The sequence below is a fragment of the Gossypium hirsutum genome, chromosome D08 (genome assembly GCF_007990345.1).
Source record: "Gossypium hirsutum isolate 1008001.06 chromosome D08, Gossypium_hirsutum_v2.1, whole genome shotgun sequence".
Lineage (NCBI taxonomy): Eukaryota > Viridiplantae > Streptophyta > Magnoliopsida > Malvales > Malvaceae > Gossypium > Gossypium hirsutum.
In genome coordinates, this window is record NC_053444.1 from 10,311,087 (window position 1) to 10,332,564 (window position 21,478).

At 32.4% G+C, this 21,478-nt stretch overlaps 1 protein-coding gene and 1 non-coding gene across 3 annotated transcripts; one reads left to right on the forward strand and one right to left on the reverse strand.

The window, feature by feature from the left end:
- Window positions 1-181: 181 nt before the first annotated feature.
- Window positions 182-2,090, forward strand: LOC107918687 (uncharacterized). 2 transcript variants are annotated; one of them, XM_016848274.2, is made up of 5 exons: window positions 182-429; window positions 512-577; window positions 1,307-1,478; window positions 1,553-1,642; window positions 1,740-2,090. In XM_016848274.2, exons 1-5 carry the CDS (start codon window positions 289-291, stop codon window positions 1,895-1,897), a joined length of 627 nt encoding a protein of 208 aa, XP_016703763.2. In that variant the 5' UTR covers window positions 182-288; the 3' UTR covers window positions 1,898-2,090. The 2 variants fall into 2 exon arrangements, with proteins under 2 accessions (XP_016703763.2, XP_016703769.2); XM_016848280.2 differs by having other exon boundaries at window positions 1,565-1,642.
- An 18,106-nt stretch (window positions 2,091-20,196) lies between these two features.
- LOC121220416 (small nucleolar RNA R71) lies at window positions 20,197-20,303 on the reverse strand. The gene has a single exon (XR_005917618.1). It is a non-coding gene; the product is annotated as a small nucleolar RNA R71 (small nucleolar RNA).
- Between the last annotated feature and the right edge of the window lie 1,175 nt (window positions 20,304-21,478).

A 21,478-nucleotide genomic window follows, 5' to 3' on the forward strand; every position in this document is an offset into this window, starting at 1 on the left:
TTACGTGGTTAGATGCGTAATTATAGTCGTAAACCAAGGTCAATCTACAATCACAATTCTCGTTTCCCGCACATGTTGGAATTCAGAAACGACTTGGTTCACCATCCTGTAAGCCGAAACTGGGATGCACGCGCCTTTTCATGAAAGTGAATAAATTATTATATATACTCTCCTTTCCATCAGGCCTCAAAAGACAAGCCCTATATATTATCTAAAATGGATGCCAGTTGAGCTGCAGGTTAGAAGAAGTTGAAAGCTCAAAAGCCTCCCCTTTTTTTCTCCCAAAGAATGAAAACTGAAAAGCAAATTTCAAGTTCAACAATGGGTGCAGCTAGCGTCGAGGATACTGAGGTTGGGTTCGAAGAAGCTATGTCATGGCTGCCTTCTCATGTTCTCGACGAGGCTATTTGGCAAACCAAGATAAAAAAGGTCCGTCTTCTTCATCCTTATTATTTAACCATTCTTTTCTTCTTTTTTCCCAGTTGCCGATTTGTTTGGTGTTTACTTACAGGATGATGTGAAGTACAATTATCATCGCCATCGTTCCAAGTTGCCTGCTCAGCCTTTTTTTCAACCGGTATTCCTCTTTTTTTTTTCTTGTTTGTATTGCTGCTAATTGTGAAACAAGTGGAGGAAGATTTTGGGTTTTACGAGAAAATTTTCAAAAAGCCAGGAATTAATTTATTTTGAATGAATATATATTCTACAATTTCCTGTAATGAGTAAATTCTGGTTTTGGTCTCTTTCCTATATGCAAGTATTTTATGGGATGAAGTTGTTTGATTGAATAATTTAAAAAACATTAAACATAGAAAAATTAACATAGTTTGAACGAAGTCGATTAAATTTTAGTTTGAATTGTATTGATATTGTTACCATTTAAGGGTTGTGGTAGGAGTATAAGTATTATATAAAAAAACTAATAACAAAGTAATATTATACTAATTAAATCCCTAATTTTAATTAATAAATTGACCTAAATAATTTAATTTTCAAATTAAAATTTAATTTTAAATTGAGATTTTAACGTAATCTTTTGAAAACGTGATTTTCAATAAAATTACTTTTTTTATCTGTATTTAAGTATTCTACTATACAATATTATGAATAAAATTATCATTTTATCTTTTTAAAAATATTTTTTGAACAGAATGATAAATATTATCAAATTTTTCAATAACTCTTTTTTATACAGCATTTTTCAAAAATCAATTTTCATCTAAATAAATCTTGTATATATCTCATAGATTTGCTGAATGAATCTGATTTGATATTTTGCTTTGACTTGTTTGTTTGTTTAAAACAGTGGAAGGGGAGCTGGAGACGGCATCAGACACCAAGATATTGTGGCAACGGGGGAGCATCCGGAGGACCTGGAATGCAGGCATTCTTCCTAGATTCAGGCCAAAAATCATGCGGCACTGGTGTTTTCCTTCCCCAGAGAGCTGGCACCATTTCTCATTCAAGCAGAAGACCAGGTATTTAACATTGTTTTATTTAAAGAATCAAATAGTTACTTGTGTTAAAAGTCTACATTAATCTCTTTTCCCAGCTTGTTCTCCAGTTCTTCTCCCTTCTCGGGTTGTTCAAGCTCTCAACCTCAACGTTCATGAATTGGGCCTCCAAATCTCTCCTCGCCGTGGTTTACCTCTTAACCTATATGTATATATATTCTACTTTGTGTGTGTATATATTGATCTTCGTTTCTGATACACGTAGTTACATTCATTTTCATGCAGATCCCAGAAACAATACAAGTAGACGTGGAGAGTTGAATAATAATAGTAATAATGGTAATAAAAATGGAAAGGATCATGCATCAACAAAACGTTGTGTGGTTTCCCAAACCGAAACTTTTTCGGCGGATATATTTCTTCCTAGGGAATGGACTTACTAGCCCTATATCAAAAACAAGGCCAAGATTAACCTATATTTCCAACCCCACCCCCCCCCCCAACAAGATTATTGGACATGTTAATATCATTGACTATGTTGTACGTGATACAATAATTGTTTTTTTTTTCTTTTGGGTACAAAAGTATACGTTGAAATAATAATGATGAAAAAGAAAGTTTCATGTGGTTTTTGTACATGATATGTCCTTGACCTTGATATATAACATTTAAACCATTACATGTTATTATGACATGTACCATGTTTAATCAGAACATATGTAATAAAATAATTATTGTTATTAAAATTTCCCAACCTTCATTTTATATTTTAAAGAAATAAAAATGAAATCTTCATATCTTGATTGAATTCAGTTAATGTATTGATGTAAACGCAATGAAATTCTAGGAAGATACTGAAGGAATTCTGCAAGGTCTCGTGCTAAACGATTAGGCCTCTAGTGATGTGGCTCCATCACAAAATCAATATATCTTCTAGAAGGCGTCCTTTAGCGTAAACCTCGCAATGGTTCTTGCTGACCCGTATGAGTTGTTGAGGTATTCTCAAAATTAATCACAATTGTTTGCAAGGTTCCAATTAGGGAAGCTTTATCTTTATTCTCCCAAGTAGCAGAAAAACCATCTCGAAAAACAAAGCCATTGCTCCACAAGTGGCTAAAGTGCGATATTACACGTTTATCAAGCAACACGTAGAGGTGCCTACACATTTGCAAAATAGTGATATATGAAAAACAAGATGAATGTTGGCAGAATCTGTTAGTTCAAAACTCCGGTAAGGTAAATCTCGAACACACGATCGAAACTCGAACAAAAGAAGAAGAAATAGGACAGGCTCCAAGGCGTGTATCAAGCCACTATCTTTAAGGTTATATTCGCCCCCACCTACCTTCGGTGTGCAAATGAGCTCCAAGCAAATTAACCTCGAGGATACAATGAAGCCAATGACTATTTGCGTTTTGCACTGACGAGAATAGTCCACCATGCACTAAGCAATGTATAACAAAAACTCAATTTCTACAAAGGATTTCTGCAGTAATACTTTATAGAATAATCTAATAATATTAGAAAATGAAGGAAGGAAAGAAAGAGTATTAGAATTTGTTGATATATTTCCAAATGAAATCTCATTCCTATTTATAGGAATTTTCATGTCTCTTCATAGAGACATCTTTCAATAGGTGTCTTTATGAATAAATAAATAATAATAATTATTCATTTAATTTTGTAACTATTCAAATAATATTTTTTGAATAGTTATAATTCTTTTTTAAAAATCAAATGATATAACTTTTGACCAATGACCAAAAGTTTTATCTTTTGATTAATTACACTCATTCATTTATAGTTATTGGGATACTATAAATATTTGAAAATATTCCAACAATCTCCCCCCATTTTCAAAATATTTAGATTTTGATATTCTTGGAAATCAATTTGCATAAATAAAGGTGTCTTACGATTGAACCTTCACTTAGTGAAAACATGTTAAAGTTAATCGAAATTGCATGGTAGACTAAGCTTTGAACCAACTATTCCATTTGATTAACTGAACACATCTCACACAATGATTTTAACATCAGTCAATGCATAGTATCTAGGGACACTATTATAGCCATGTGTCTATGTCTTCTTTTCATGAGTGCTGTCAGAGCCAAGCCCTTAAGCTCCTAGAAGCGGCCACACTTCCACTCACATAGGTAGATCCCATCAAAAGTGTTCCCGTAATTATAACACTCTAACATATTTATGTTATGGGTCCATTAAGAGTACATTACTCATCCTTCCCTTATCATTACGGGTACCTAGCACTTTAATCTTAGGATGGATTTATTTATAGTGCTAACAGTCACATACTAATGATGTACTTTGTCTAATTGAACTCAAGACTTGACGTTATACCAAGCGTTGAGTCGAGTTTCCATCATGGGTGACTCTAATTAATAGGCTTGAGTCCCATCCCTTTTGAGGTCCTTTTTACTGCATCTCTAGCAAGACTTTTTGTCAAAGGATCTGTCAAATTTTCACTTGACCTCACATAATTAATAGTGATCACTCCATCAGAGATTAATTGTCGAACATAACTATGTCTTAATCCAATGTGTCTAGACTTTCCATTATATACTTGGCTATATGCCTTTGCTAGAGCAGTCTCACTATCACAACGGATAGAAATAGGTGAAATTGGCTTAGGCCATAAAGGTACATCATAAAGTAAATTTCTTAACCATTCTGCTTCTTTAGATGTAGCGGCTAATACAATAAATTCTACTGTCATGGTGGAATCAGTAATACATGTTTGTTTCTTGGAACCCCAAGAAATGACTCCTCCACCAAGAATGAAGATCCACCCACTAGTAGATGCATGATCTTCCAAACTTGTAATCCAACTAGCATCCGAATACCCTTCTAAAACTGGAGGATATCCATTATAACACAATTCATAGTTAATAGTTTTCTTTAAGTACCTAAGTACTCTATTCAAAGCTTGCTAATGCAAACTACTTGGATTACTTGTGTACCTACTCAATTTTCCAACAGCATATGCAATATCTGGTCTTGTACAAGTCATTATATACATAAGACAACCAATTAGACTTGCATATTTCAATTGATCAATTTTCCTACCAACATTAGATACTAATTTTAATTGAGGATCCATGGGTGTAGATGTTGTTATATAGTTGAAAAGATCAAACTTTTTAAGCACATTTTCAATGTAATGTGATTGTGATAAAGCTATAGTGCTTTCATCTCGGGTTATTTTAATCCCAAGAATAACATCTGCTACACCCATACCCTTCATAGCAAAGTTGTTTGACAAGAATTTCTTTGTGTTTTCTATTTGTTCCAAATTCGTGCCAAAAATGAGCATGTCATCTACATATAAGCAAATTATGACACCCTTTCCATTATCAAATTTGCTATATATGCACTTATCGGAATCATTTATTTTATAGCCTTTAGCTAAAACAACCTTGTCAAACTTTTGGTGCCATTGTTTTGGTGCTTGTTTAAGCCCATATAAAGATTTAACAAGCTTACATACCTTATGCTCTTGTCCTGGAACAACAAATCCTTCCGGTTGCTCCATGTACACTTCCTCTTCCAATTCACCATTTAAAAATGCAGTTTTAACCTCCATTTGGTGAACAACCAAATTATATATAGAGGTAAGTGATATTAATAGTCTAATTGTAGCAATTCTTGCTACTGGAGCATAGGTATCAAAGTAATCAATACATTGTCTTTGTGTAAAACATTTTGCTACCAACCTTGCTTTAAATTTATCAATGGTTCCATCGACCTTCATTTTCTTTTTGAAGATCCATTTACAACCTATTGGTTTGGAACCTGGTGGAAGATCAACTAAGATCCAAGTTTGATTTCCCATTATTGAATCCATCTCATCATTTATTGCTTCTTTCCAAAAAGCAGAGTCTTGAGATTTCACTGCCTCTTCAAATGTAATAGGATTAGATTCGGTATTATAACAATAAGGTATCTTATTGCATATACTTTCACATTTTCCTTCTACAAGAAACATAATGAAATCTGGTCCAAAATCTTTGACCTTTTTAATCCTCTTACTTCTTCTTAATTCTTGACAAGATTCATCATTATTATCAATTTGTTTCAATGGAATCTCATTCTCATTTGAAGAATGAATCAATTGTTGGGGTTGTAATTGTCTTGATATAGAATTAAATCTATTTTCATCAAAAATAGCATCTCTTGATTCAATAACAGTATTAATTGAAATTGAATCATTTGGTTCAATTACCATGAACCTATATGCCTTGCTATTATGTGCATAACCTATAAATATGCATTCAATTCCTCTTTCACCTAACTTTTTACGTTTAGGTGTTGGAACTTTTACAATAGCTCTACAACCCTAAACCTTCAAATAATTAAGGTTTGGTTTCCTTGTCTTCCATTGTTCATAGGGGGTTATTTTAGTTTCCTTATTAGGAACTCTATTCAATATATGACAAGCTGTTAGAACAACTTCTCCCCAAAAACCTTGTCCAAGACCTGAATATGATAACATTGAATTTACCATTTCAGTTAAGACTCTATTTTTTCTTTCAGCTACTCCATTTTTTTGTGGTGTGTAAGGGGCTGAAACTTGATGGACAATTCCAGTGAGTTCAAAAAAAACTTGGATTATAGTATTCTCCACCTCTATCCGATCTTAAGCACTTGATAAATGATTCACACTGAAGTTCAACTTCAGATTTATAAACTTTAAATTTATCAAGCGCTTCATCTTTTGAATGCAATAAATATACATAACAATATCTAGAATAATCATCAATAAAAGTAACAAAATATTTCTTTCCACCTAATGTAGGAGTATTATGCATGTCACATAAATCACTATGTATCAAATCAAGCAATTTTGCTTTCCTTTTAACCTTAGGGAAAAGGTTTCTTGTAATTTTAGTCAACATACATGTACTGCATTTTTCAATATTATTATTAAAAATAGGAATTAGATCTAATTTATACATGTCATTCAATTTTCTATAATTCAAATGACCTAATCTATAATGCCACAAACAAAAAGATTCAACCATATAAGCAGAAATAGTATTTTTATTCTTATTAATAATATTAAGTTTGAACATGCTTTCATACATATACCATTTTCCCACAAAAATTCCTCCCTTAGACAAAATAGACTTATCTGCCTCAAAAACAAGTTTGAAACCAAACTTATTCAACAGACTTCCAGACACTAAATTTTTCCTAACTTCTGGTACATAATATACATCATTTAAGGTTAAAACCTTTCCAGAAGTGAATTGTAGTTCAACAGACCCTTTGTCTTTAATTGCTGCGGTGGAAGAATTTCTCATGTACAAGACATTGTTATTTTCACATTGTGTGAACTTTGTGAACATGCTTTTCTCTTTGCACACATGTTTGGTTGCTCCGGTATCAATCCACCATGTATTATCATCTTGTGCCATATTAATTTCAGATATCATTACAATGAACTTTTCGTTATTATCAGCCTTAGAAGATGATTTCTTCTTTAAAAATTGACATTCATTCTTGAAATGTCCCGGCTTTCCACAATGATAGCATGAGCCCTTTTGTTTCTTTTTGAACTTAGGTGCTCTATCAGTCTGATTGAACTTTCTCTTGAATGGTTTAGTAGTCTGTACTTCCTCTGTAACATGTACTTTTGTATTTTCAGAATTTAGGTTCTGATCTTGTTTTCGATACTCTTCTTCAATATGAAGATGATTTGCCAAAGCCTCAAGAGATATTTCCTCTTTCTTATGTTTTAGACTTCTTTTAAAGTCTTTCTAATATGAAGGAAGTTTGTCTATTATGGAGGATACCACAATCATTTCATCCATTTTCATATCATATTGCTTAAATTGATTCAGCATCTTTTCAATATCACGAAATTGTTCCATTACAAAACGACCATCAACCATTTTGATAATTATTAAAACGACTGACAAGAAATTTCTTACTTGTAACATCTTCGGTCATGTATCTTGCCTCCAATTTGTCCCATAATTCTTTAGCAGTGACCTCGTTTTGGTAGGTGTCAAACAAACCATCAGATAAACCATTCAATATATGGCCCATGCACATGTAGTCAGCATTGTCCCATTTTTGTCTTTCTCAGGTTGCAGCAACAGATTCATTTTCATTCTCTTCAGGTCTTGGAGTATCCAAAACATAAGCAATCTTCAAAGTTGATAATAAGAAGTGCATCTTTTTCTGCCATCGTCGAAAATTTCCACCATCAAATCGATCAAGTTTAACAAAGTTGGAAGCCAACTCCCTTAGAGTTCCACTTTCATATGTTGTGGTAGTCATCATGTAATATAACCTTAAAATTGTTCGTTCAAAACTCCGGTAAGGTAAATCTCGAACACACGATCGAAACTTGAACAAAAGAATAAGAAATAGGACAGGCTCCAAGGCGTGTATCAAGCCACTATCTTTAAGGTTATATTCGCCCCCACCTACCTTCGGTGTGAAAATGAGTTCCAAGCAAATTAACCTTAAGGATACAATGAAGCCAATGACTATTTGCGTTTTGCACTGACGAGAATAGTCCACTATGCACTAAGCAATGTATAACAAAAAACTCAATTTCTACAAAGGATTTCTGCAGTAATACTTTATAGAATAATCTAATAATATTAGAAAATGAAGGAAGGAAAGAAAGAGTATTAGAATTTGTTGATATATTTCCAAATGAAATCTCATTCCTATTTATAGGAATTTTCATGTCTCTTCATAGAGACATCTTTCAATAGGTGTCTTTATGAATAAATAAATAATAATAATTATTCATTTAATTTTGTAACTATTCAAATAATATTTTTTGAATAGTTATAATTTTTTTTTAAAAAAATCAAATGATATAACTTTTGACCAATGATCAAAAGTTTTATCTTTTGATTAATTACACCCATTCATTTATAGTTATTGGGATACTATAAATATTTGAAAATATTCCAACAGAATCAGGCCACATCACCAATACGTTTGAGTACTTTGTAAGGTCCAAAGTATCTACTTTCTAATTTGTAATGGAATGGCATTAAAGTTTAAACATATACCCAATCTCCTTCGTCAAAGTAAACTACACATCAGTGTTGATTAGCGAATGATTTCATTCGAGCATATAATCCTCAACTAAGGAATTCCCTATGGCATCATAAATATAACGACTAATTGTTGGTGGAGGAAAACCATACAAAACCTCAAAAGGGGTCATTCGAGTAGAAGTTTGGTAAGATGTATTATACCAATATTTTGGCCATGCATGGTAACATATGCATCCAAGTTTTGGGATAATCCGCCACATAACATCATAAATACATTTCTAGACACTTGTTGAAGTCCTTGGTTTGACCATCAGTTTGAGGATGGTATGGTGTGCTAATAGCTAATGTGGTGCCTTGTAAATAATGAATTTTGCGCCAAAATGGACTAAAAAAATCGAACTTCACGATCAGTCAAAATTTCATGAAGACAAATGATTTCAATCACAAAAGCAATAGCTGCAGATAGTTGGTGAAATTGGATGGTAAATAGATGAAAGTCCATATTTAGATAAATTGTCAACAACTACCATGATGACAAATTTTCCTTTGGAAGCTGGTAACTTGATCCATGGATATGCCTTCTAACACCAAGTTAGGAATGGGCAATGGATGAGAAAACCACTTTGAATAAAGGTGATGGAAAGTTCAAGCAATGCCTACATGTCCATTTACAGGAGAAGAGTAGAACTCAAATAAAAGCTTTATATGGAGTGATAAGGTGCCCTTGAAATAGTAGAAGCCCATCTTTGAAAACATGGTCAGGTAAGGACTGAGGGTCCCTTTAACCAATGTTGTTGCAACTCAAGTAAATTTAGGATGCTCTGTATTAGTTGTTCGAATATTCTCTTCCACAACAATGAATGCAACATGAGAGAGTAAAAAAACTGAAAATGTGATACCCTTAATAAAGCATTTGCAGCCACATTGTGTTTTCCTAGATGATATATAACATCAAAACCATAGCCCACTAATTTTCCAAGCCATTTTTGCTACTCCAGTGTTTGGATTACTTAATGAGATTCTTGAGAGATTGCTAATAAGTACTGATGCCATTTAGCACCAGCATGGGTAATAACATACATTTCCCTAAGGTAAGTCAAAGCATGTTGTATTGGGTCACTGAGCTACTAGATAAAGAAAGCAATTTAGGAGCTTATTTAGCAAAAGAATAACACCATCTTTGATGCATTCGTCTTAACTATGAATGGTTTGGAGAAATCGAAAAGTTGAAAGATGGAGGTTAAACTCAATAATATTTCAGTTTTTCCAAGGTTTAAGTGGAGATGTCTATCCAATGAATTAATCCTTCCTTTTTAAGCAAACAATCAATGGCCCTTCAATGGAAGCAAAATGACTATCAACTATCCCTACCAATCCTAGAAAACTCCAAACATCTTTGGCACTTAGAGGATGCCATTGAATAGCATATATTTTATTAGCATAACTGCTTTAAATATATGGCCTAAATACAAGGGCGAGGCTAGAACAATTTTTTAGAGGGCTGAATGAAATTTTAATTTTTATAGTCTATATCTTTATAATTTTTAAAGGATTAAATCAAAATTTTATAATTTTAGGGTGCTAAAGTACAATTTTACCTTTACTAATTGAAAATTTTAAAAAAAATTAGAAGACCTAAATGGTAATTTTTCATTTTAATGGGGCCGGGACCCATGCCAACCCCCTAGAATCGCCTTTGCCTAAATACCCGACCAAAACCAACCCAAAAATGAATTTGAACCACTTGGCTACTAAGTAATGATCACATAACAATTGAAGAAACACCCAAACGTGTTCCACATAAGCGTCTAAGTGGAGCTATACACTGAGATATCATTAAAGAAAACCAACATAAACTTTTGAAGATAAGGGAGAAAGACATCTCCCTTGAAATGTTCATTAGTTAAAAGTTTTTCATTTGAATTTTATTTAAAACAAGATAATATGCAGGAAAAGAGGCACTGAATTTTTTAAAATTTCGAGAGATATTTTCCTTGAATATTTTTTAAACTGTTTTTAGTGATAGACGAAAGTAAGACTACAGTTTGTTGATCATTGTAACTGTGCTACTGTCTGCTGATCTCATTGCTATATCTTGAAAGACAGACGACTAATGTTTCTCCAGCACCAAAGGAGCAGCCGAATCTATCTTAAAGAAACTGTGAAAACAAGTCTCAACTATCGGTCAGTTTTTTCCTATTTACCTACGAGTATAACATTTTAATCCATTTTTTTATTTCTCATATTTAATATATATTGTTCTAGTTTCATCTTATCTTGTGATTTAAATAAATATTTACGTGAAACTTGTGTGCAACACAGTTTGTAATCACCTTGAAACTAAAGTGATATTCAGAAAGCAATCATTTGGGCCCTCAAGTTGTCGTGGCCAAAAGCGTTTGATAATGTCTTTAGTGAAGGAAAACTAGTCGACAAGCTGTTGATTGTGATGCATCCAATCATACCACTCAACAACATCATCGTCAAGGTAGAAGGAAGAAATTGTCAATCTATCTTCTTCCTTGAAAAACCCAATGATCTAGATTAATGCTTGCGAAACGAACCATTTGAACTGAGGAAGGTTTAAGCCACCTAAGAGAACTCGAACCAGAGGATGCTCCCAGTGCAGACTTTACTGTTTCCGCTAGTTGTTTCCAAGTTGACAAAGCCGATAACTGACTGAGAACTTCCAAAAGCATCTTCTTCCAATCGTCAACGAAAGGCATCCATATCTTAATGGAGTGAGGAATGGGACTCTTGAATCACTTTAACATTCTCACCCAAGACACAAGAGCACCAGTGATATAAACTCAAACAATAACCTTAATGAAATAGCAAAAATATAATGAAGGAATTTTATTATTACTGTAATTTCTAAGAAAAGGGAATTGCAGCAAAGGAAAATAAAGTACAGAAAATCAGAAAGGATGAGAGAAAAAGAAAATAGAAGGGGATGAGAGAATTGAAAGATTACAACTCAGATTATTCATAGCTAACCTTTTTGCTTATTCTTCATATAAGCGTTTCTCTGCAATGTCTGGTGCCTATCACAAAATCAATTATCCTCTAGATGGCATCCTTTGGCGTAAATTTACCTCTCCTCGGTTCTTGCTGACCCGTATGAGTTGTTGAGATATTTCTAAAATTGATCAATTTTATAAGTGAAATAGATAATGAGACATTATCTAATTGTGTATCACTTCCTGTCATTATATAGCAGGTTCACGCTAAGTGTAGAGATGTTCTTAGATATTCCGAAGAGGAAGGCTATGGGTCACTCCACCGCTTAGGACTTTGAAATTCAATATTGATGCCTCAACTACGGGGAATCCTTGGCTATTGAGGGACGGAAACAGCATGATTCTAGTGGCTTTTCCATGTGTGAGAATTGCTAATATGAAGTTTGTAAAAATTAATATCGATAATGGTAATAGATCGATCGTAAAATAATAAGAAAAAAAACACATCAATTTTACTTGAAAATTTTTTGGAGAAAAATCATGAGCAGAGAAAAATAAAATGCACTAATGTCAAATTCGAATGATATAAGAGGAGTTTCGACTACATCTATTTATAGATTGAAAAACTTTATTCTAATAAATATCAAATAGAAGCAGCCTATACCGTACAAATCCCTTTATTTTATCACTGTGTTTTATTTTTTAAACAAAAATTTAGGTCACAAAACTCTAACAAAGTTGGTTGAGATTTTGGTCGTTTATATATGCTTCCTTTAGATAGGACTCTCATAAATTGGTAATTGAGAGTGCTTTCGAAAATTGGAAGGACTCTTCCAATACCCCTAAAATGATTAGGAAGGAAATGATACAGCTAGACAAGGAATTTCTTTTGTCTATAGGGAAAGTAATGGAGATATTAACAAGCTTGTTAAGGTAGGAGTTAACATATGTTGGAACATTTTCAAATATTTATAGTGTTCCAATAACTATAAATAAATGGGTGTAATTAATCAAAAGTTATATTATTTGTTTTTTTGAAAAAGAATTATAACTAAATGAATAATTATGTGTTTATTTTAAAGACATTATTATTCAGAAAGACACCTATTGAAAGATGTCTCTATGAAGAGACATGAAAATTCCTATAAATAGGAATGAGATTTCATTTAGAAATCACACCAATAAATTCTAATATTCTTTCTTTCCTTCCTTCATTTTCTAATATTATTAGATTATTATATAAAGTATTACTAGAAATCCTTTGTAGAAATTGAATTTCTTATTATACATTGCTCAGTGCGTAGTGGACTATTCTTGTTAGTGCAAAACGCAAATAGTCATTGGCTTCATTGTATCCTCGAGGTTAATTTGCTTGGAACTCATTTGAATACCGAATATAGGTGGGGGCGAATATAACCTTAAAGGTAGTGGCTTGATACACGCCTTGGAGCCTTGTCCTATTTCTTATTTTTCTGTTTGAGTTCCGTTCATGTGTTCAAGATTTTCCTCAATGGAGATATGTACTAACAATTTTAAGGTTATACTTCATGATGACTACCACAACACATGAAAGTGGAACACTAAGGGAGTTGGCTTCTAACTTTGTCAAACTTGATCGATTTGATGTTGGCAATTTTTGACGATGGCAAAAAAAATGCACTTCTTATTATCAACATTGAAGATTGCTTATGTTTTAGATACTCCAAGACCTGAAGAGAATGAAAATGAATCTGTTGTTGCAACACGAGAAAAGCAAAAAAGGGACAATGTTGATTACATGTGCACGAGTCATATATTGAATGGTTTATTTGATGGTTTGTTCAACACCTACCAAAACGAGGTTATCGCTAAAGAATTATGGGACAAATTGGAGATAAGATACATGATTGAATATGTTACAAGTAAGAAATTTATTGTCAGTCGTTTCAATAATTATCAAACGGTTGATGGTCGTTCTGTTATGGAACAATTCTGTGATATTGAAAAGATACTGAATCAATTCAAGCAATATGATATGAAAATGGATGAAATGATTGTTGTATAAAACATAAGAAAGAGGAAATATCTCTTGAGGCTTTGGCAAATTATCTTTGTATTGAAGAAGAATATCGAAAGTAAGATCAGAACCTAAATTCTGAAAATGCCAAAGTGCATGTTACGGAGGAAGTACAGACTACTAAACCATTCAAAAGAAAGTTCAAACAGACTGATAGAGCACCTAAGTTCAAAAAGAAACAAAAGGGCTCATACTATCATTGTGGTAAGCCGGGACATTTCAAGAATGAATGTCGATTTTTAAAGAAGTAATCATCTTCTAAGGCTGATAATAATGAAAAGTTTGTTGCAATAATATCTGAAATTAATATGGCACAAGATGATAATACATGGTGAATTGATATCGGAGCAACCAAACATGTGTGCAAAGACAAAAGCATGTTCACAAAGTTCACACAATGTGAAAATGACAATGTCTTGTACATGGGAAATTATTCCACCGCAGCAATCAAAGGCAAAGGATCTGTTGAACTACAATTCACTTCTGGAAAGGTTTTAACCTTAAATGATGTATATTATGTACTAAAAGTTAGGAAGAATTTAGTGTCTGAAAGTTTGTTGAATAAGTTTGGTTTCAAACTTGTTTTTGAGGCAAATAAGTTTATTTTATCTAAGGGAGGAATTTTTGTAGGGAAAGGGTATATGTCTGAGAGTATGTTCAAACTCAATATTATTAATAAGAATAAAAATACTATTTTTGCTTATATGGTTGAATCTTTTTGTTTATAGCATTATAGATTAGCTCATTTGAATTATAGAAAATTAAATGACTGTGTAAGTTAGATTTAATCCCTATTTTTAATAATAATATTGAAAAATGCAATACATGTATGTTGACTAAAATTACAAGAAACTCTTTCCCTAAGGTTAAAAGGAAAACAAAATTACTTGATTTGATACATAGTGATATGCATAATACTCCTACATTAGGTGTAAAGAAATATTTTGTTACTTTTATTGATGATTGTTCTAAATATTGTTATGTATATTTATTGCATTCAAAAGATGAAGCACTTGATAAATTTAAAGTTTATAAATCTGAAGTTGAACTTCAGTGTGAATCATTTATCAAGTGCTTAAGATCAGATAGAGGTGGAAAATACTATAATCCAAGTTATTTTGAATCAACTGGAATTGTCCATCACGTTTCAGCCCCTTACATACCACAACAAAATGGTGTAGTTGAAAGGAAAAATAGAGTCTTGACTGAAATGGTAAATTCAATGTTATCATATTCAGGTCTTGGACAAGGTTTTGGGGAGAAGCTGTCCTAACAGCTTGTCATATATTGAATAGAGTTCCTAATAAGGAAACTAAAATAACCCCCTATGAACAATGGAAGACAAGGAAACCAAACCTTAATTATTTGAAGGTTTGGGGTTGTAGAGCTATTGTAAAAGTTCCAACACCTAAACGTAAAAAGTTAGGTGAAAGATGAATTGAATGCATATTTATAGGTTATGCACATAATAGCAAGGCATATAGGTTCATGGTAATTGAACCAAATGATTCAATTTCAATTAATACTGTTATTGAATCAAGAGATGCTATTTTTGATGAAAATAGATTTAATTCTATATCAAGACAATTACAACCCCAACAATTGATTCATTCTTCAAATGAGAATGAGATTCCATTGAAACAAATTGATAATAATGATGAATCTTGTCAAGAATTAAGAAGAAGTAAGAGGATTAAAAAGGTCAAAGGTTTTGGACCAGATTTCATTATGTTTCTTGTAGAAGGAAAAGGTGAAAGTATATGCAATAAGATACCTTATTGTTATAATACCGAATTTGATCCTATTACATTTGAAGAGGCAGTGAAATCTCAAGACTCTGCTTTTTGGAAAGAAGCAATAAATGATGAGATGGATTCAATAATGGGAAATCAAATATGGATCTTAGTTTATCTTCCACCGGGTTCCAAACCAATAGGTTGTAAATGGATCTTCAAAAAGAAAATGAAGGTCAATGGAACCATTGATAAATTTAAAGCAAGGTATTGGTTACTTTGATACTTATGCTCTAGTAGCAAGAATTGTTACAATTAGACTCTTAATATCACTTACCTCTATATATAATTCGGTTGTTCACTAAATGGATGTAAAAACTTCATTTTTAAATGGTGAATTGGAAGAGGAAGTGTACATGGAACAACCGGAAGGATTTTTTGTTCCAGGACAAGAGCATTGATAAGCTGTAAAAGTAACATATTTTAATATCATTCTTAAAGCATTTTTGGATGATTAGTTATGTAAATTAGTGAATTTGATGCTCATAATTCTTTAAATTCATGTTTCTATACTTATGAGAGCATTTGGAAGCGAAAGGAGCGAAAAACGAGCCAAAATCAAACAAATAGAGATGTTTCTAGGATCTACACGACTTGGGCATTTCCACACAGGCTGACCACACGCCCGTGTCGATATTGCACCCTGCTTCCCAAATACGCGAAAAAACCCAATTTTTAGGCTTTTTGAGCATTCTACAGTCTATGAATACAAATTAGAAGAAGGCCTAAGAGGGCACTCAAAGAAGATCGAAAAAAAGCACTCGAAGAACGCCATCCTAATCAACTCGGAAGTGGATTTCCCTCAAGATCGAAGATCTCCATTTAATTTCTTTCAAAGTTTTATTGAGTTTCTTTATGTCTTGTGGTTATTCTGACTTTGAGATGTTTTCATTCAGGATTATGAACTAAATTCCCTAGATACCTAGGAAAGATGAAACCTATGATAAATCTTATTATTTGATTTCTGATTTACGCGATAAATACTTGATTCTTGTTCTCAATTATGTATGCTTATTTCTTGTTTTAATATGTCTGATATATTAATTCAAGTTTAATTTACTTATTTCAGTGGAGCAAAAGTCCCTATTTAAGAGTAGGTCTAGCATAATTGAGTGGAGTTGCATGCAATCCTAGAAATAATACGACATAAATCTACCGGATTTGAGTCAAATCTAATAGGGGAATCCATAGATCAAGTTAATGCGATAGTAGGGGTTTTAATTAGAAAGAGATTTCAATTAATCAACCTAGAGTCAGTTGTTCTTACTCTCAAAAGAGATATTAACATAATTTAGGGATTTCTACGAATCAATAAATCGTTTAATTCAGATTCATAATAATAAGTGAAGTCTAGGTGGATTCTTTCCTGGGTATTGTCTATCTCATTGGTTATCTTCGATTATTTTCCTATTTCATTCTCTGTTGCGTTTTTAGTTAGATTAGTTTAGTAATTTTAGATTATAAACAACCACTCCAATTTGTCCGCTAAATAATAGAAAAACAGTAATTACTAGTACTTTTAGTCCTCGTGGATACGATATTCCCTACTCACCATAACTATACTATTGTTCGATAGGTGCGCTTGCCTTAGTCATATATATAATTAGTTTAGTGACCATCAAGTTTTTGGCGTCATTGCCGGGGGCTAAAATATTAGGAACACTCAATTTTTATTAATTTAGCCATTTTTATTTTTATTATATTTTTAGTTTTAGTTTTAGTTTTAGTTTTAGTTTTAGTTTAATTTTTGTTTTCTAATTTTTCTTTTATTTGCTTCTGGCAAGTTCCTTTAGTTTATGACTAAAAGAAACCCGTTGGGACCATTACTGTTTAACTGCGAAATTGAAAGTACAGCTCGTAGAAATCGTAGAGAAGTAAAGCTGAGTCGACAGAGTATAGTAGACAAGCAAGAGGATGTTATTATTATTACTGAAAAGATGTGTAATAATCAGAATAATTAGCTACCTCCTACGGTTGCTGCAAATCTTACAAACCCAAATCCTGCTCCTCGTACTATGTATTATTATGCCAAGCCCAGTCTAACTGGGGCTGAATCGAGTATTGTGAGACCCACTATTGATGCAAATAATTTTGAACTGAAGTCGAATACTATTCAAATTGTAATAGCCTGGTTTTAGCTAAATCAGAATAGTGGTTTTGGAACCACAAATCTGAGGTTAGAAAATTAGTTTAATATTATTTTTTTGTGTTTACAGCATGTGATTATATATGCGTGAAAGTTTCGTGATTTAATTTTATAGTTTAATAGCTCAATTTGAGAAAAAAAACTTAATCGCGTAAAATGCAAAACTGACATTCTATATGTTAATTGTGTTTAATTGCTATGATTTATTAAACCAAAGGTCCTTATGGTGATATTGGACCATTGGTTGTGTAAGTGGACATTTATGGACAACCATTATATATATTTAATGTTATTTTATTAAGGTTAATTAAGTAATTTGTGATTTAAGTTTAATTAAATTAAAACAAAACCAAAATTAAGCTTCATTTCATCTTTTTTTGGCCGAATATGGTGGAAGAAGAAAACATTTAGTTCATTTCAGGGTTCGGTCAATTGGAAGCTTAATTGGTAATTGTTTTGAGCTCGGTTTTTGATGATTTGTACATTTTTTATATCGTTGCTTTGTATTCTAGCTAGCCCATGCCTTAATTTTTGATGTTGTTAATGTTTTGTGAAGTGCCATTGATGAATGTTTGAGATTTTAAATGTTTGATGATGAAAAATGGATATTTGTTGATAGATTATCATATTTTGTTAAGTGATTTTTGACAAAAATGTCAAGTAGGGATTTATTTGTGAAAATGTGAAAATGTGAAAATGTGTGGTTAAATGTGTAAAAAAATGATAAATATGAGCTGATATGTGCACTAGGAAAATTTAGCTAGCTTAGGAAGGTATTAAATTGCATGAAGTTTGTGTATTTGTGAAATAGGGACTAAATTGAACAAATGTGGAACTTTAGGGGATAAAGTGTAAAAATGCCCAAATATGTGTTTGTGGACTGAATTGAATGATTTGATGAATAAATGAGTTAATTTTGAATGTATATAGATCAAGAACGAAAGAAATTAGATTTAGATTGGTGAAAATCAAAGGTTATTGAATAGTCGATCCATTCCGTTTATCCCGAAAACAAGGTAAGCTCATAAGTAAATATATGTTTTATATATTGCCGAATTTGATTCATATACGGTTATATATTGCCGAATTGAATTGTATATATATACTTATATTGCCGAATTGAATTGTATAGGTATACACCTATTGTCGAATTGAATTGTATATATATACTTATATTGCCGAATTGAATTGTATAGGTATACACCTATTGCCGAATTGAATTGTATAGGTGTACACCTATTGCCGAATTGAATTGTATAGGTATACACCTATTGCCGAATTGAATTGTATATATATACTTATATTGTCGAATTGAATTGTATGGTATACACCTATTGCCGAATTGAATTGTATATGTATTTATATATTGTTGATTTGATTTGAGCATTGGATGACTGGTTTCGTGAATGAATTGATTTAATTATGAAGTCGAAAGCCCCGAATAAACCTTAGTAAAAGTATAGGATACTGATGTCATGAGATTATGACTTCCGAGGTGTAATTTCGTGTAAGACCATGTCTGGGACATTGGCATCGAAGTGAGGAAACGTGTAAGACTATGTCTGGGACATTAGCATCGTGTATGATTCATATAAGACCCTGTCTGGGACAGTGGCATCAATATGTGTTAACATGTAAGACCATATCTGAGATATGGCATTGTACGAACCTTACATGATTTCCGAGTATCCTTAACAATTCCGAATGGTTCAACGGGCAATGTCAAATCGAGACCGAAGGTGAATTTTGAGCTAAATGGTTCAGGTATGTGTGAAGTTTATATGTTCATGAAATATTGAGGTAAGTTTAGTACTTAATATGGTAGTATGAATTTACATGAGTTACTTGAATGTATATGTGTTTGAAATTTATTTAAATTCAATCTATTTGAATTGAATTATAAATATCATTGAGATGATTTATTTGCTTATGGCTTACTAAGCTTCCAAAGCTTATTTTGTGCATTCTTTCATTGTTTATAGATTATCGAAGCTAGCTTGAACTAGGGGATCGTCAAGAAACGTCATCACACTATCGAACATATTGTTGGTACTTTTGAAGCTTTGTATATATGGTATATGGCATGTATAGGCTGGTGAACTTTTGGTATGTTTGAATTGTAAATTCTAGCCATGTGAGTTAGCTTGGAAATGGTGTATGTGATGAAGTTGCTTTTGGGATTATGATATGAGATGAATCATGTAATTGATGTGTACGTATTATGGTTAAGTGTTTAGCATGCTTATTATGATAGGTGATGCCCTTGAATTTGTTCAATTTGGTTTGGATGTCTTAATGATCAAATGATGCAATTGGTATGATATTGAGATGATAGATTGGTATGTAGCTGAGGTATGAGTTGGTTGTTTAAATATTGAGAAAATGAATGTTTGAACCTAAGGTGAATTGATGATTATAGTAAGTTAAATCGATAATACCTCTTAACCCTAACCCGGCAAAAGACACCGGTTAGGGGTGTTACACAGATGGTAGAACAATTTGTTCAGTTCGAAGGTTTGCAAGACGGAGATCCAAATACTCAATTGGCTAATTTTCTAGAAGCTTGTGATACTTTCAAGATAAATAACGTTTCTGACGACACCATTCACCTACGGTTGTTTCCCTTCTCATTGAGGAACAAAGCTAAACAGTGGTTGAATTCTTTGCTATGAGGTTCTATCACTATATGGGATCAAATGACCGAGAAATTTCTACTGAAGTATTTCCCACTGGCTAAGATGATCAAGTTGAGGAATGATATCTCTTCCTTTGTTCAGATCGACTTAGAGACCCTATATGATACATGGGAGAGGTATAAGGATTTATTAAGACAGTGTCCTCACCATGGGTTACCTCTATGGCTAAGGTGCAAACCTTCTACAACGGTTTGAATCCCTCAACTAGGTAATTGATCGATGTAGCAGCCGGTGGTACTCTGAACAATAAAACACCTGAAACGGCTTAAGAGTTTATAGAGGAATTGAGTTTCTTTATGTCTTGTGGTTATTCTGACTTTGAGATGTTTTCATTCAGGATTATGAACTAAATTCCTTAGATACCTAGGGAAGATGAAACCTATGATGAATCTTATTATTTGATTTCTGATTTACGCGATAAATACGTGATTCTTGTTCTTATTTTTGTATGTTTATTTCTTGTTTTAATATTTCTGAGATATTAATTCAAGTTTAATGTGCTTATTTCAGTGGAGCAAAATTCTCTATTTAAGAGTAGATCTAGCATAATTGAGTGGAGTTGCATGCAATCCTAGAAATAGGATGACATAAATCTATCGGATTAGAGTCAAATTTAATAGGGGAATCTATAGATCGAGTTAATGAGACAATAGGGGTTTTAATTAGAAAGAGATTTCAATTAATAAACCTAGAGTCAATTGTTCTTACTCTCGAAAGAGATATTAACATAATTTAGGGATTTCTACGGGTCTAGACACAAGTGAATAAATTGTTTAATTCAGATTCATAATAATAGGTGAAGTCTAGGTGGATTCTTTCTTGGGTATTGTTTATCTCATTGATTATCTTCGATTATTTTCCTATTTCATTCTCTGTTGCGTTCTTAGTTAGATTAGTTTAGTAATTTTAGATTAAAAACAATCACTCAAATTTGTCGGCTAAATAATAGAAAAACAGTAATTACTAGTACTTTTAGTCCTCCTGGATATGATATTCCCTACTCAACATAATTATACTATTGTTCGATTGGTGTGCTTGTCTTATTCATATTTATAGTTAGTTTAGTGACCATCAAGCATAAAGTATGTAAGCTTGTTAAATCTTTATATGGACTTAAACAAGCACCAAAACAATGGCACCAAAAGTTTGACAAGGTTGTTTTAGCTAATAGCTATAAAATAAATAAATCTGATAAGTGCATATATAACAAATTTGAAAATGGAAAAGGTGTCCCGAGGATCTGAGGATCGGGTTTGGAATGAGAAATAAAAATTTGATTATTGATTAAATTTTGAAAAGGAAAATAATTTAAAACTTAAATTTTGAAAAC

Coding starts and splice junctions, on each gene's coding strand:
- LOC107918687 (XM_016848274.2), top strand. CDS start 289: ATGAAAACTGAAAAGCAAATTTCAAGTTCAACAATGGGTGCAGCTAGC. Junction 430..511: donor GGCAAACCAAGATAAAAAAG/GTCCGTCTTCTT, acceptor GTTTACTTACAG/GATGATGTGAAGTACAATTA. Junction 578..1,306: donor CTCAGCCTTTTTTTCAACCG/GTATTCCTCTTT, acceptor TGTTTAAAACAG/TGGAAGGGGAGCTGGAGACG.